General features: G+C 41.4%; 1 protein-coding gene across 1 annotated transcript in view; it reads right to left on the bottom strand.

The window, feature by feature from the left end:
- ctbp1 (C-terminal binding protein 1) overlaps window positions 1–8,450 on the bottom strand; it is a 278,920-nt gene extending 270,470 nt beyond the window's left edge. Inside the window, exon 1 of the mRNA XM_063047036.1 lies at window positions 8,414–8,450. Within this exon, the coding sequence (XP_062903106.1) occupies window positions 8,414–8,435 (22 nt within the window). The 5' untranslated portion in view covers window positions 8,436–8,450. The remainder of the gene's footprint in view (window positions 1–8,413) is intronic.
- Between the last annotated feature and the right edge of the window lie 6,399 nt (window positions 8,451–14,849).

Here is a 14,849-nt window from a genome sequence, read left to right as displayed (position 1 = left end):
TGTCAAGATTACTTCATGAGCACATTGCAAACATTCTCAACAGTGTTTTCATTTGTGGCACTTATAACTTATACATAATAGTTATCATGTATTAATTACAAAACATTTTTAAAATTCACAGGTGGAAACAAATACGTGACTTGCAGTTCTTTACAGATTCACTCCTCAGCACTACCTGTCGTGCTTACACAAAGCCTCTAGACTGCTTTAAAGTCATAAGATCACACAAAACAAATGTAACCTGAAGCTCACCAATTCCACAAAAGTCTTTTGCCCATCTACACTCATCCTATTTGCCCACATTAGGATCAGACCCTCCATGCTTTGCCTATTAAAGTGCCTGTCCAAATGCTCTTAAATGTAGAATTTATATCTGATTCCATCACCTTCTCTGGAGCCGTGTTCCAGATATCAAACACACTTTTTCAAAAAAACTGACCCTTAAAATTACTTCCTCTCAGCATAAACCAAAGCCCAAATCTAAATTTTTTAAGACCATTCCCCTGAGAGTGTGTTTTGACTGTCTACCCTCAATGCCTCTTATAATCTTATATATTTGTGTTATGTCATCTCTCGGCCTCCTTTACTCCAGGATAAACAAGCCCCGTTTATCCATTCTGTCCCCTTAACTAAAGTCCTCCAGTTCAAGCAACATCCCAGTGAATCTCCTTGGTATTCTCTCCTGCTATTTTTATCAGCACTTTTTTTTAGAAACCACCAGCTAAATGTTGATATTTGCATTTTTAAAGCCCTGATTTAAATAAGCAGGTGGTACCCAACCATTTCAGACTAATTTGAATAGTGATAATCTACCCACACAAGGTAATTGAGAGATAGATAACTAAGTATTTCAGTGCAACCTTTTGTAAGTCTGTGGAGGCACATTTAAAATGCTGCGTACTTTTTAAAAAACAGGTTTGCAAATGACACAAGATACAGAGCCACTGTGATGAGGATCGCAGTGGACTTCCAGGGCACACAGGCAGGCTAGTGGAATGGGCAGATGAAGCTTGCTTGCTTGCTTGCTTGCTTAAATAAATAAATAAAATTTTAGAAAAATAAAAAAAGTGTTATGTTTTGATTGGACAAATAACTGCAGGTGATGTAAATTAAAGGTACTAAGAAGTTCAGTCAAAACGGAGATTTGGGGATATTTGTGCATAATTTAATGAAATTGGCAGGGCAGACTGAGAAAATGAGTAACTAAGCACACAGGTACCTGGGCTTTAGAATTAAAAACCTTATCCTTAACAATCAATTCTAATATCTTCCCAACCACTAATGTCAGACTAACTGGCCTATAATTTCCTTTCTTCTACCTCTCTACCTTGAAGAGTGGACATACATTTGCAATTTTCCAGTCTTCCGGAACCATTGCAGAATCCGTGAATCTTGAAAGATCACTACTAATACTTCCACAAACTCTTCAGCCACCTCTTTCAAAACTCCGGCATGCACACCATCTAGTCCAGGTGACTTATCTACCTACAGACCTTTCAGTTTCCAAGAGTCTTCTTCCTAGTTATGGTAACTTAACACACTTCAAGACCCCTGACGCCAGGAACTTCCACCATACAACTGGTGTCTTCCATAGTAAAGACTGATGCAAAGTATTTATTCAGTTCATCTGCCATTTCCTTGTCCCCCATTACTAATATTCCAGCATCATTTTCCACCAATCCAATATCCACTCTCACCTCTCTTTTACAATATATGTATCTGAAGAAACTTTTGATATCCTCTTTAATATTATTGGATAACTTACTTCTGTATTTCATTTTCTTCTTAATAACTTTTAAGTTGTCTTCTGTCGGTTTTTAAAAGCTTCCCAATCCTCTAACTTCCCTCTAATTTTTGCTCAATTATATGGCCCTTCTTGGCTTTTATGTTGGCTCGTTAGCCACGGTTGTGTCATCTTGCCTTAAGAATACTTCTTCCTCTTTGGGATGGAAATATCCTGTGTCTTCCAAATTGCTTCCAGAAATTCCAACCATTGCTGCTCTGCCATCATCCCTGCCAGTGTTCTTTTCTAATCAATTCTGGTCAACTCCTCTCTCATGCCTCTGTAACTTCCTTTGCTCCACTGTAATACTGACACTGACTTTAGCTTCTCCTTCTCAAATTGCAGGGTGAATTCAATCATATTATGATAAATTGTCCCTAATGGTTCTTTTACCTTAAGCTCTCTAATCAATTCTGGCTCATTGCACAACACCCAATCCAGAATAACTGATCCCCTGGTGGTCTCAACCACAAGCTGTTCTCAAAAGCCATCTCATAGGCATTCCAGAAACTCCCCCTCCTGGAATTCAGCACCAACCTGATTTTCCCAATCTAACTGCATATTGAATCCTCCATGACTTTTGTAACAGAGTCCTTTTGGCATAACTAGATACCTGCATTAATAAGCAGGTGTACCTATTAAAGTGGCCACTGAGTGTATACCAGTTTTGGGGGAACGCCAAAAAGATTTACCAACATGATTCTCAGCATAATGGGCTTCAGCTATGACAACAGAAGGCTAGAGTAGTTCTCCTTGGAGGTTGATGGGGGATGTGATAACAGAGCTTAAAGTCATTTGTGGAAACAAGAAAACTGTTCCAAAATTTGGAGAAATCATGAACTAGAGCATATAGAACAAAGGTGATTGGAAAAACAACCGTAACGTTTTGAGAATTTTTTTCTGTTTACCTAGTATGTGCTTGGGGTCCAGAATGCACTGCCAACAATAAAACCGACACAGATTCAGAGGCAGTATTTAAAAGGGAACTAGGTATGTATTTGCAAGGAAATAATTTACAGGGAGAGGGCAGATGGACTCAGTGGCTTGTTCATACATGGAGCTCGTAAGGGGTCAACAGACCAGATGGCTATGTTAATGCTGTAACCATTCTGTTATTCCATGGATATTATTCAAGCAAGTGCAGTGTGGCGCAGTTCAAGCTGAAATTATAAGCACAGAGACTGGCACTGTGAGTCTACATATTGTGAAGTACTCAACACAAGCATGCCAAAGATCTTGCCCATCATCTTCTTTAGGTGTCCCTAGTACTTGACTGTCTCCAGCAATGAGAACCATTTGTCTGCATCTACTCTCTCTATACCCTTTAAGATCTTACGTACTGTGGGCAGATCCCTTTTTGACCTAACCTTTTCCAAGGAAAACAACTGCAGCTTCTGCAGTGTGCCCACAAAGATAACCCCTCCCCAGGATGACAATGACCTCCTCAAGTCTGCTTTCCTGTAGACTTACATTATATTGTTTTGGGTGAATCCATTTGTTACCTTCTTGTGGGATGTTAACAAATCTGCTCCTTTGCCACACTGTGCTAAGGAAGTCAGCCAGGCCAGATTGCCTCAGGAGCAACGAAGCTCATATCGACAGTCAGTAGGTAGTATTGCAGAGGATAAAGCAGACGAAGATTTGAGTGAGGAACAGCAGCCTTCATATGAGTTGCAAAAGGAGTTCTAAAGACAGGAAGGGAATTATGACAGGGATAGTGAGTATATACTTGACTGAGAAATAAATAAGTAAATTTGAAATGAAATTCACATCAAAGTTGCTGGTGAACGCAGCAGGCCAGGCAGCATCTCTAGGAAGAGGTACAGTTGACGTTTCAGGCCGAGCTCGGCCTGAAACGTCGACTGTACCTCTTCCTAGAGATGCTGCCTGGCCTGCTGCGTTCACCAGCAACTTTGATGTGTGTTGCTTGAATTTCCAGCATCTGCAGAATTCCTGTTGTTGGCATGAAATTGATTGTTTTAAGAAAGAAACAATCACATTGCTGGGGCTCAAATACCAGGCCTCCCAATCGTCACTGGGAATTTGAGAACAGAGAAGTAAGCAATTACAAAAGGTTGTCGAGCAATAGGTTTGTAGTAGTAGGAAGATTCAACTTCTCCAAAATTGACTGGGATAGGAGACAGTGGCGCCTAACAGCAACTCCTTTGCTCGCATCTTCGGAAAAAGCTCTACTTCTACCTTTAATATCTCTATTTTTCCCCTTTCAGGGTTCTTTTGAAGACCCTGACCTGGGGTTACACACTGATTTCAGTTCTCTACGGGAAAGGGACCCACTCTCGGGGTCTCATGACTGGCCATTATTCGACATACCAAGATTAGCTCACCTTCGGAGTTTCGGGATTTCGTGGCTCTGGAGGTGGGCGGACTCGAGGTTGGTGCCTCTGCAGGAAATCGGTGTGTCGTGAGAGATGGAAGATCTCTGGCTGTGTGCCCAGAGGCCCGAGTTCTTTGGGTACAGAGCTTGGAAAAAGCGACGCAATGGACTTTTAACATCATAAATCAGCAAGTTGTTTGTTATGTCTCCCCTCTCACTGTGAAATGGAGACACCTCTTTCTCCTTTATTGGGGGGGGAGGGGGAGGGAGAGAGAGAGTGAGAGAGAGAGAGAGAGAGAGAGAGAGACAGAGAGAGACACACACACACACACACACACACACACACTGTGGTATGTCGAGTTACCTGGTGAACGAGTAATCTTTTGGCCACTAGAAGGCTGTGTCTTTATTGATACTTGCTGCATGCTTGAGTGCTCAGTGGGGGACGCCAATGCTTATTTTTGCTGGAGGAGGAGGAGGGATCGTTGCTTTGCTGCTGCTTACGTGTGGGAGGGGGAGCTGGGGGGGGTCATTGGGGTTCTAACATTTAATAGTCATTCATTCTTTGGGGCACTCTGTTTTTGCGGTTGGTTGCGAAGAAAATGAATTTCAGGATGTATATTGTATACATTTCTCTGGCCATATATGTACCTTTGAAACCTTTGAAGATAGACTTAGATGCAGCAGAATTTGTTGATTATGTCCAAGGAAGGTTTTGAGACAATTAGTAAAGAATCCTCCTAGGGACAGGAAATGAAACTGGGCAGGTGGTGGAAGTGTTAATGAGGGAACACTTATGTACAGTGACGATAATTCTGTAAGTATCAAGGTAGTTATAGAAAAGGATAAGATTGGTTCTCAAGATAAGGTCTTGAATAGGGGTAAAACTGGTATGAACAGTAGACCTGGTAAATGTAGATTGTGAGTAAATGTTTGGAGGTAAATGATAACAGATATAGAACATAGAACAATAAAGCACAGTATGGACTCTTCAAACCACAGCATTGTGCCAAAGCATTTAACCTATTCCACAATAGATCTAACCTTTTCCCTCCAACAATGCACTATTTTTCTAATATCCTCTGGTTCTTCCATCCATGTGCCCATCTCAGAGTCAGAACTGATGACGAGTCTCGGCCTGAACTGAAATTTCCCTCCATAGAAACTGCCTGACTTGCTGAGTTCCACGAACATTTTGTGTGCGTTGCTCAAGATTTCCACCGTCTGCAGAATCTCTTGTGTCTCCCCTCCATGGACTCTGGTACACTACTTACTGCCTCAATAAAGCAGACTGCATAATCAAAGACCCCACCCACCTAGCCATTCCTTTCTTGTCCTGCCTTCCATCAAAAAGAAGATACAGAAGCTCAAAAGCACCCACCACCAGGCTCCAGGACAGCTTTTACCCCGATGTTATAGGACTATTGAATGGTTTTCTAATATGATAAGATGGACTCTTGACCTCATAATCTACATGTATGATTTTACACTTTATTGTCTACCTACACTGCACTTTCTCTGTAGCTGTTCCATTTTATTCTACACACTGTTATTAGTTTACCTTGTACTACCTCAATGCACTGTGCAATGATTTGATCTGTATGAACAGTATGCAGGCAAATTTTCCTCTGTACCTAGGTGCACAACTCAATAATAAACCAATTCTAATTCCATTTCCAACCTGAGTAAATTAAAATGCTCCAATCTCTTTTATTGACAGAAGCAGATTAACTTAAATGGCATTCATTACCAATAGCATAATTCATTGGAAGTTGAAGTAATCCTACTAGACCATGTTTTTCCCATTACATATTATTTCCGTATGTAATATGAATAAAATTAAAATTAAGAACATAGAGCAATACAGCACAGTATAGGACCTTCGGACCACAATGTTGCACCAATTCTTTCATCCACTCCAAGATCAATCTAGCCCTTCCCTCCCACATAGCACTCCATGTTTCTTTTATCCATATGCCCATCTATAAAAACAATTTTACAAAGGTAAAGATTTCTAACCAGGAGCTAAATAGATAAATTGATAAATCCAGTAACGATAAACCATCTGTTGATAACGCTAAAAAATAAAAAAAATAGTTCCATACAGATCGTGGGAACAGATGATACTGATTTGGAAATTTTGTGTTATGAGTTAATATATGCACATCGTCAGACAATAATTTTTGGAGGCACAGGCCCAAATATGTATTATTTTATCACTGACCAGCAGTGATAAAAGATTTTATCTTCTACATAAATAATCTTTATAGCAGCAAAGCATTAAGAAGAGAATAAGAGAGAAGAACACATTAAAAAGTCTTCAGTGGGTTCTTTTTGTGTACCTTTGAGTTGCCTTAGAATTGCCCGATCCACAATCTTGTGTAATGCAATTAGAATGCATACCACATAGCTTCAAACTAAAGCCACATTATGTGTTTAATAGGAATGAAAAAGCTTTAATCCAAAATTTGTTGAAATGAAAATGTTTTTAGTTCTGAAGGAATATCTAATAGTGCTTTAGTGCATTTTACACTGTTCAATAAAAAAATTACTGCATAGTGGCAAAAGACATAATGTGTTCTAATTACATATATTGCCTAATATTATGAAAGTAGATTTCTTCACAACAGACTTTAAATTGAAAAAAATTGAATTTTCTTCCTGTCGCACCTGAGATTCTGCAGTGAACCCCTGATTAAATGCAATAGCAAGAAACTTACAATGCAAAATGTGAAACACTGTCTCTCATTTTGTTGAAGCACTTAAGTCTATTCATGTGTCACTGTAATGATTGACGTTAATGTCCAGTTCCAGCAAGCTAGAATCAAGGCAAAGCAGCTTCTGCAAGTCTATACTGCAGATTGGACTGATGTGATATAGCAACTAAGCAAATTGTTGGCTCTAATTACAGCTATGATGTTACACCACCTTGTGGTAATCCAAAGTGACAACAGATGTTTCTGACTGTTTTTTATTGGCTTTCCTCCATCACATCCTGTTTAAGTTTAGAGAAAATAAGAAGTCGGATATTTGATACATCCTTTAAATTTGAAGAAATCTGGCGACCTTTTATTCAATATTTTCATATGATTTGATTTATTGATTTTTGTACTGACTCTCTTCCAGTTATTTTTCTGAAGTTTTGGATTTGATCAGAAAGTCTTTATTATCTTGGTTTTACTCTCAGGATGGACTGCCCAGTCCTTTTTTTTTTGTTTGTTTTTGTTTGCATAGGACGGTGGGGCTTTTTTCACATAAAAATTTCAAAAAGACTTTTGCCCTTCATGAATGGGTAAGAGGAGAATTAATTATCTTTTTCCTTATTATACATTCTATACCTGATTAATACTATGCATGATTTTGATAATGATTATTTCACCTTCTTTATGTATTGTTATTGATATATATATTTGAGATAATTCTCCTTTTGTTAGTATATATGCTTTTTAAATCAATAAAAAGATTTTTAAAAAAGATGTTACTGACTATATCCAACTCCACAAAAATGCAGGAAAAAGAACATTGTGGTGCAGATACAGTAAACACATGGAAATATGGACCAAAAATTCCACAAGCTAACAAACAGATCCAATAGCCAAAAACAACATATACAATAAAGTACCATTAACTCTGCAACATGTTCAAAGGCATTTCTTAGGAATGGTACATCAAAAAATTGAAATCAACCACCCATTAGGCAGATGACCAAAATCAAATCATTCTTCTGTACAAATAAAGTTTCTTAATGGAACATCAACCAATCTTGATATCAGTAGTTCAACTTGACACCCAGAATGAAAAATAACAAGAGCAGAGCTGTTACTGCAGCAGGTAGTGCAGCTCCAGTATCTTGAGTTCAATCCGTTTAGTACCGATTGTGTGGAGGAGGATAAGAAGACACCTTTATTTGTTATCATTCATTTTCTATGCTGATTTTGATTCATACTCACATTTATAATAATTTTCAGAGAAACAGACCTACTCTGTCAGTAGTAAATACTTTGATAAACAAGGTTTTGTTAACCAAATTTTCTAGAGCATAAGGACAAAATTTTTTGTTTGATTGATTTGTAGAATTCATTGCTTTTGGAAGAAATGTCATGGTTAAAAGTTGTATTTTCCCACTCTATAGAGAATAAACCATTTCTTATAACTATTACATTTAAAAATCTATTCTGCTCAAAACTAATTAATTGGGTTTTTACTTATTTGATGCAAGTGAGAACCATACCCATATAACTACACAGTATACAGTACACATGGTCCAAAAATACAAGTCTTAACAAACAAATTACTTTTGAGCATTAGTAACCGCATAATTTTGATCAGTGTAGCATCCAACCTTCAAACATTCGATCAAGACGCAGTCGCTTTACTTTATGTTTGTCCATGAGAGACCAGAAGCGGGATCAAAAAGGTCAGAAGTTGTGCTGCTGAGTTACTCCACGGGAAAAGTACAAATCCAATTGATATGATGCACTGAATATTCAAATAGTTCTTCCTAACCTGGTGAGAAAAGAAAATACATTGTTCCCAGTTGTACTTAGAATGCTAGAATTGAACTAGCTATCTTTCTCTTAGATTTGTAATATGTCTTCCTTTCTTTATAAATGGTGTCGTGTCAAGTTAAGGAACTAGTCACTGAAAGATCATCTCTGAACATTGAGGAAAAACAGATCCCAAATAATCCATTCCAATTTTCTATTATGCTTTATTGATTTGTTAAAATATACTGTTAGCTAATTACTATTGATGAAATTTATATATCTCCAACAAAATCTGTCAGCACAATTAATTTATCAACAAAGCACTGAGAAAATAACTGTTCTTAACAGTTATTAACACTAAGCTTCTGTATAATGCATGTTAGTTTCACCCAACACATTAATGTTAAGACAGGAAATGCTAGAAATTCTCAGCAGGTCAGGGGTATCTACGAGAAAGAAACTAATTTAATACTTCAGATAAATTTTTTCACCCTCTTCACACCATTCCCTGGAGAAATTTACAACCTGGAAGTAAAACATTTGACCTATTGTATTGATTGCAGACACTTTAAATACTGTAAATAGAAAATAAAATGATAGTGAAGTTAATTTATTCAAATTACGACATAGCTTAAATTGCATTTGCTATATATTTCTCAGGCAGTCATCATTTAATAAATACGATGTGATACCATCTGAACTAGAATTTCTCCAGAACAGGAAATATCCATGTAAAATTGTACAAAACCATAACAATACTGACAGAAGAGCACACGAAGCATGACACTTGATTCATTGGTTAATTAAACAGTTAAAATAAGGGACAGTGTTAGAAAATAACCTGTTTTATATGGCATTCGTCATTATTCAGAAGGTTAAAGTGCTTTGTAATCAATGAACTCTTGACTGGAGTGAAGTCCTTGTCATAATGTAAGCCAATGAGAAACAACACTGTACACAAGAACATAAGAACTAGGAGCAGGAGTCGGCCACCTGGACCATCAAGCCTGCTCCGCCGTTCAGTAAGATCATGGCTGATCTGACCAGGGACTCAACTCCACCTACCTGCCTTTTGCCCATAACCCTCAAAAGTCTAGCTAACCTTGTCTTAAATATATTTACTGAGGAAAGCCTGACTGCTTCATTGGGCAGAGAATTTCACAGATCCACCACTCCTTGGGAAAAGTAGTTCCTCCTTATCTCTGTCCTAAATTTATTCCCTCTAATCTTGAGGCTATGTCCCCTAGTTCTGGTTTCACCTACCAGTGAAAACAACTTTTCTGTCTCTATCTGATCTATCCCTTTCATAATTTTATATGCTTCGATAAGATCTCCTTTCATTCTTCTGAATTCCAGCGAGTACAGTCCCAGGCGACTCAATCTAGTCATAGTCTAACCCCCTCATCTCTGGATTACCACCTCCAATCCAAAGCCAGTATATCCTTCCTCAAGTAAGGAGACCAGAACTGCACACAGTACTCCAGGTGCAGCCTCATCAGTACCCTGTACAGTTGCAGCACAACCTCCCTGCTCTTAAATTCAGTCTCTCTAGCAATGAAGGCCATTTGCTACACCTGCAAACTAACCTTTTGCAAATTCATGCAGAAGCACTCCCAGTCCCTCTGCACAGCAGCATGCTGCAATCTTTTACTATTTAAATAATAATCTGATCTTCCACTGTACCTTCCAAAGTGGATGATATTGCATTTACCAACATTGTACTCCATCTGCCAGACCCTTGCCCACTCACTTACCTACTTATATCTCTCTGCAAACTCTCCGTATTGTTACATACCTCATGGATATCTTGTGACTGTCTTATGGCCATGATGTAATGGTCTTTTGGAGGTCAGCTGATGTAATTTTCCCGCTGATGTGAGGTCACGTGATGACATGTTCACCACGGGTATAAAAGGAGACCCCTGGGGTGATGCAGTTACTTTACCAGTTAGAACGTTAGCCAGATACTCCGCTCCGCTGCATATTTGCCTGACGACGCAGTTTTGATTTAAAACAGAGCTTTACATCCTATTGTAAGGTACAAAAGTGTTGGCCGGCAGTTTAACCAATCACTGCCAGGTTTGTTGATGTATCTTTTCAGTAGTATTGAAGAGTGAAGACGAGAACCTGAAGGAGTCGTTTGGCAGTTTTGGATAGGATCGACCATTATTGAATTTGTTCAAGAAAGAGTGATCTACATGAGATAGCCTCTGCTAAAAGCAGCAGAAAAGGCTGTGCAGTATCTAGTATCCAGAGGGAAAGGGAAGTGCCTTTAACCCGTTTTATTTCCATCGTCGTGAATCCTGCGGACAAGGCAGGATCCGGCTGGGATTGGCAGTGACGTCGTGTCTTCGAGGAATTCTTTACTTCAGCAAAGTCTCTCCTAATCGACTGGTTAAATCTCTTGGACTTTTGAATTTACCATTTCTAAGAAATGTTTTTGCATTCACCACTGTAAGAACTGTTTTCGCATTTATCGCTTTAAGAACTAGTACCGAGTTGTGGTTTGTTAAGTGGCCGCATAGCAGTTTACTTCCGGTTAAGATTTTCGTTTTTTTTTTATGTTGAGCAGAGTTTAATAAATGCTTGATTGTTTTTACAAAACCTGACTTGATTGATATATGCAACACACATCAAAGTTGCTGGTGAACGCAGCAGGCCAGGTGGCATCTGTAGGAAGAGGTGCAGTCGACGTTTCAGGCCAAGACCCTTCGTCAGGACTAACTGAAGGAAGAGTGAGTAAGGGATTTGAAAGTAGGAGGGGGAGGGAGAGATCCAAAATGATAGGAGAAGACAGGAGGGGGAGGGATGGAGCCAAGAGCTGCACAGGTGATAGGCAAAAGGGGATACGAGAGGATCATGGAACAGGAGGTCCGGGAAGAAAGACAAGGGGGGGGGACCCAGAGAATGGGCAAGAGGTATATTCAGAGGGACAGAGGGAGAAAAAGGAGAGTGAGAGAAAGAATGTGTGCATAAAAATAAGTAACAGATGGGGTACGGGGGGGAGGTGGGGCCTTAGCGGAAGTTAGAGAAGTCGATGTTCATACCATCAGGTTGGAGGCTACCCAGACGGAATATAAGGTGTTGTTCCTCCAACCTGAGTGTGGCTTCATCTTTACAGTAGAGGAGGCCGTGGATAGACATGTCAGAATGGGAATGGGATGTGGAATTAAAATGTGTGGCCACTGGGAGATCCTGCTTTCTCTGGTGGACAGAGCGTAGATGTTCAGCAAAGCGGTCTCCCAGTCTGCGTCGGGTCTCGCCAATATATAAAAGGCCACATCGGGAGCACCGGACGCAGTATATCACCCCAGTCGACTCACAGGTGAAGTGTTGCCTCAGCTGGAAGGACTGTTTGGGGCCCTGAATGGTGGTAAGGGAGGAAGTGTAAGGGCATGTGTAGCACTTGTTCCGCTTACCCGGATAAGTGCCAGGAGGGAGATCAGTGGGGAGGGATGGGGGGGACGAATGGACAAGGGAGTTGCGTAGGGAGCGATCCCCGCGGAATGCAGAGAGAGGGGGGGGGGAGGGAAAGATGTGCTTAGTGGTGGGATCCCGTTGGAGGTGGCAGAAGTTACGGAGAATAATATGTTGGACCCGGAGGCTGGTGGGGTGGTAGGTGAGGACCAGGGGAACCCTATTCCTAGTGGGGTGGCGGGAGGATGGAGTGAGAGCAGATGTACGTGAAATGGGGGAGATGCGTTTAAGAGCAGTGTTGATAGTGGAGGAAGGGAAGCCCCTTTCTTTAAAAAAGGAAGACATCTCCCTCATCCTAGAATGAAAAGCCTCATCCTGAGAGCAGATGCGGCGGAGACGGAGGAATTGCGAGAAGGGGATGGCGTTTTTGCATGAGACAAGGTGAGAAGAGGAATAGTCCAGATAGCTGTGAGAGTCAGTAGGATCTTGGGTAGGAGGTAGAAACGGGAAGTGCGGGGTGTGGGAACTATAAGGTTGGTAGCAGTGGATGGGAGATCCCCTGAGCGGATAAAGTCGGTGATGGTGTGGGAGACAATGGCCTGGTGCTCCTTAGTGGGGTCACGATCGAGGGGTAAATAAGAGGAGGTACACGATCGAGGGATAAATAAGAGGAGACAGCTTATCCACTGATGTCTACTATAAGCCTACTGACTCTCACAGCTATCTGGACTATTCCTCTTCTCACCTTGTCTCTTGCAAAAACGCCATCCCCTTCTCGCAATTCCTCCGTCTCCGCCGCATCTGCTCTCAGGATGAGGCTTTTCATTCTAGGACGAGGGAGATGTCTTCCTTTTTTAAAGAAAGGGGCTTCCCTTCCTCCACTATCAACTCTGCTCTTAAACGCATCTCCCCCATTTCACGTACATCTGCTCTCACTCCATCCTCCCGCCACCCCACTAGGAATAGGGTTCCCCTGGTCCTCACCTACCACCCCACCAGCCTCTGGGTCCAACATAGTGTTCTCCGTAACTTCCGCCACCTCCAACGGGATCCCACCACTAAGCACATCTTTCCCTTCCCCCCCCCGCATTCCGCAGGGACCTCTCCCTACGCAACTCCCTTGTCCATTCGTCCCCCCCACTGATCTCCCTCCTGGCACTCATCCGGGTAAGCGGAACAAGTGCTACACATGCCCTTACGCTTCCTCCCTTACCACCATTCAGGGCCCCAAACAGTCCTTCCAGGTGAGGCAACACTTCACCTGTGAGTCGACTGGGGTGATGCGTCCGGTGCTCCCAATGTGGCCTTTCATATATTGGCGAGACCCAATGCAGACTGGGAGACCGCTTTGCTGAACATCTACGCTCTGTCTGCCAGAGAAAGCAGGATCTCCCAGTGGCCACACATTTTAATTCCACATCCCATTCCCATTCTGACATGTCTATCCATGGCCTCCTCTACTATGAAGATGAAGCCACACTCAGGTTGGAGGAACAACACCTTATATTCCGTCTGGGTAGCCTCCAACCTGATGGTATGAACATCGACTTCTCTAACTTCCGCTAAGACCCCACCTCCCCCATCTGTTACTTATTTTTATGCACACATTCTTTCTCTCACTCTCTTTTTTCTCCCTCTGTCCCTCTGAATATACCTCTTGCCCATCCTCTGGGTCCCCCCCCCGTCTTTCTTCGCGGACCTCCTGTCCCATGATCCTCTCGTATCCCCTTTTGCCTATCACCTGTCCAGCTCTTGGCTCTATCCCTCCCCTTCCGGTCTTCTCCTATCATTTTGGATCTCCCCCTCCCCCTCCAACTTTCAAATCCCTTACTCACTCTTCCTTCAGTTAGTCCTGACCAAGGGTCTCGGCCTGAAACGTCGACTGCACCTCTTCCTACAGATGCTGCCTGGCCTGCTGCGTTCACCAGCAACTTTGATGTGTGTTGCTTGAATTTCCAGCATCTGCAGAATTCCTGTTTTTGTTTTTGATTGATATAGTCATTGTTGCCGATCACGTGACAGTATACTCTGCACAATTTGCTTTCCCACTCAATTTAATGTCATCAGCAAACTTAGATACACTACACACAGTCCCCTCTTCCAGATCATTAATGTATATCATGAACAGTTGCAGCCCCAGCAACGACCCCTGTGGCACACCGCTCACCACTGATTGCCAACCAGAGAAACACCCATGTATCCGAACTCTCTGCTTCCTATTGGTTAACAAGTCCTCTATCCAAGCTAATACATCACCCCCAACTCCATACATCCTTATCTTATGGATAAGTCTTTTATGTCGCCCTTATCGAACACCTTCTGGAAATCCAAGTAAATAACATTCATCTGTTTGCCTTTATCCACTGCACTCGGTATATTCTCAAAGAACTCCAGTGAGTTTGCAAACAGGAACTGTCATTGCTGAATGCATGCTGCGTCTGCCTGATGGATCCATTTCTTTTCAGATGCCTCACTATTTCTTCTTTAATGATAGCTTCAAGCATTTTCCCAACTACAGATGTTAAACTAACTGGCCTATAGTTACCTGCCTTTTGCCTACATCATTTTTTGAACAGTGCTGTGATATTTGCCTTCTTCCAATCTGCTACAACCGGCCTAGAGCCCAGAGAATTTTGATAAATTATCACCAAAGCCTCTCCCATAACCTCTGCCATTTCTTTCAGTACCCTGGGATGCATTCCATCAGGATCAGGGGACCTGTCTATCTTCAGGCCCACAAGTTTACTCAGCACTACCTCTTTAAGTGATGGCTATTGTTTGAAGTCTCCACCTCCCATCACACCCATATCATCGCTCTTCAGCATGC

Source organism: Mobula hypostoma, chromosome 4 (genome assembly GCF_963921235.1).
Source record: "Mobula hypostoma chromosome 4, sMobHyp1.1, whole genome shotgun sequence".
Lineage (NCBI taxonomy): Eukaryota > Metazoa > Chordata > Chondrichthyes > Myliobatiformes > Myliobatidae > Mobula > Mobula hypostoma.
Note: the sequence above shows the minus strand (reverse complement) of the source record. Positions and strands in the feature narration are given on the sequence as shown.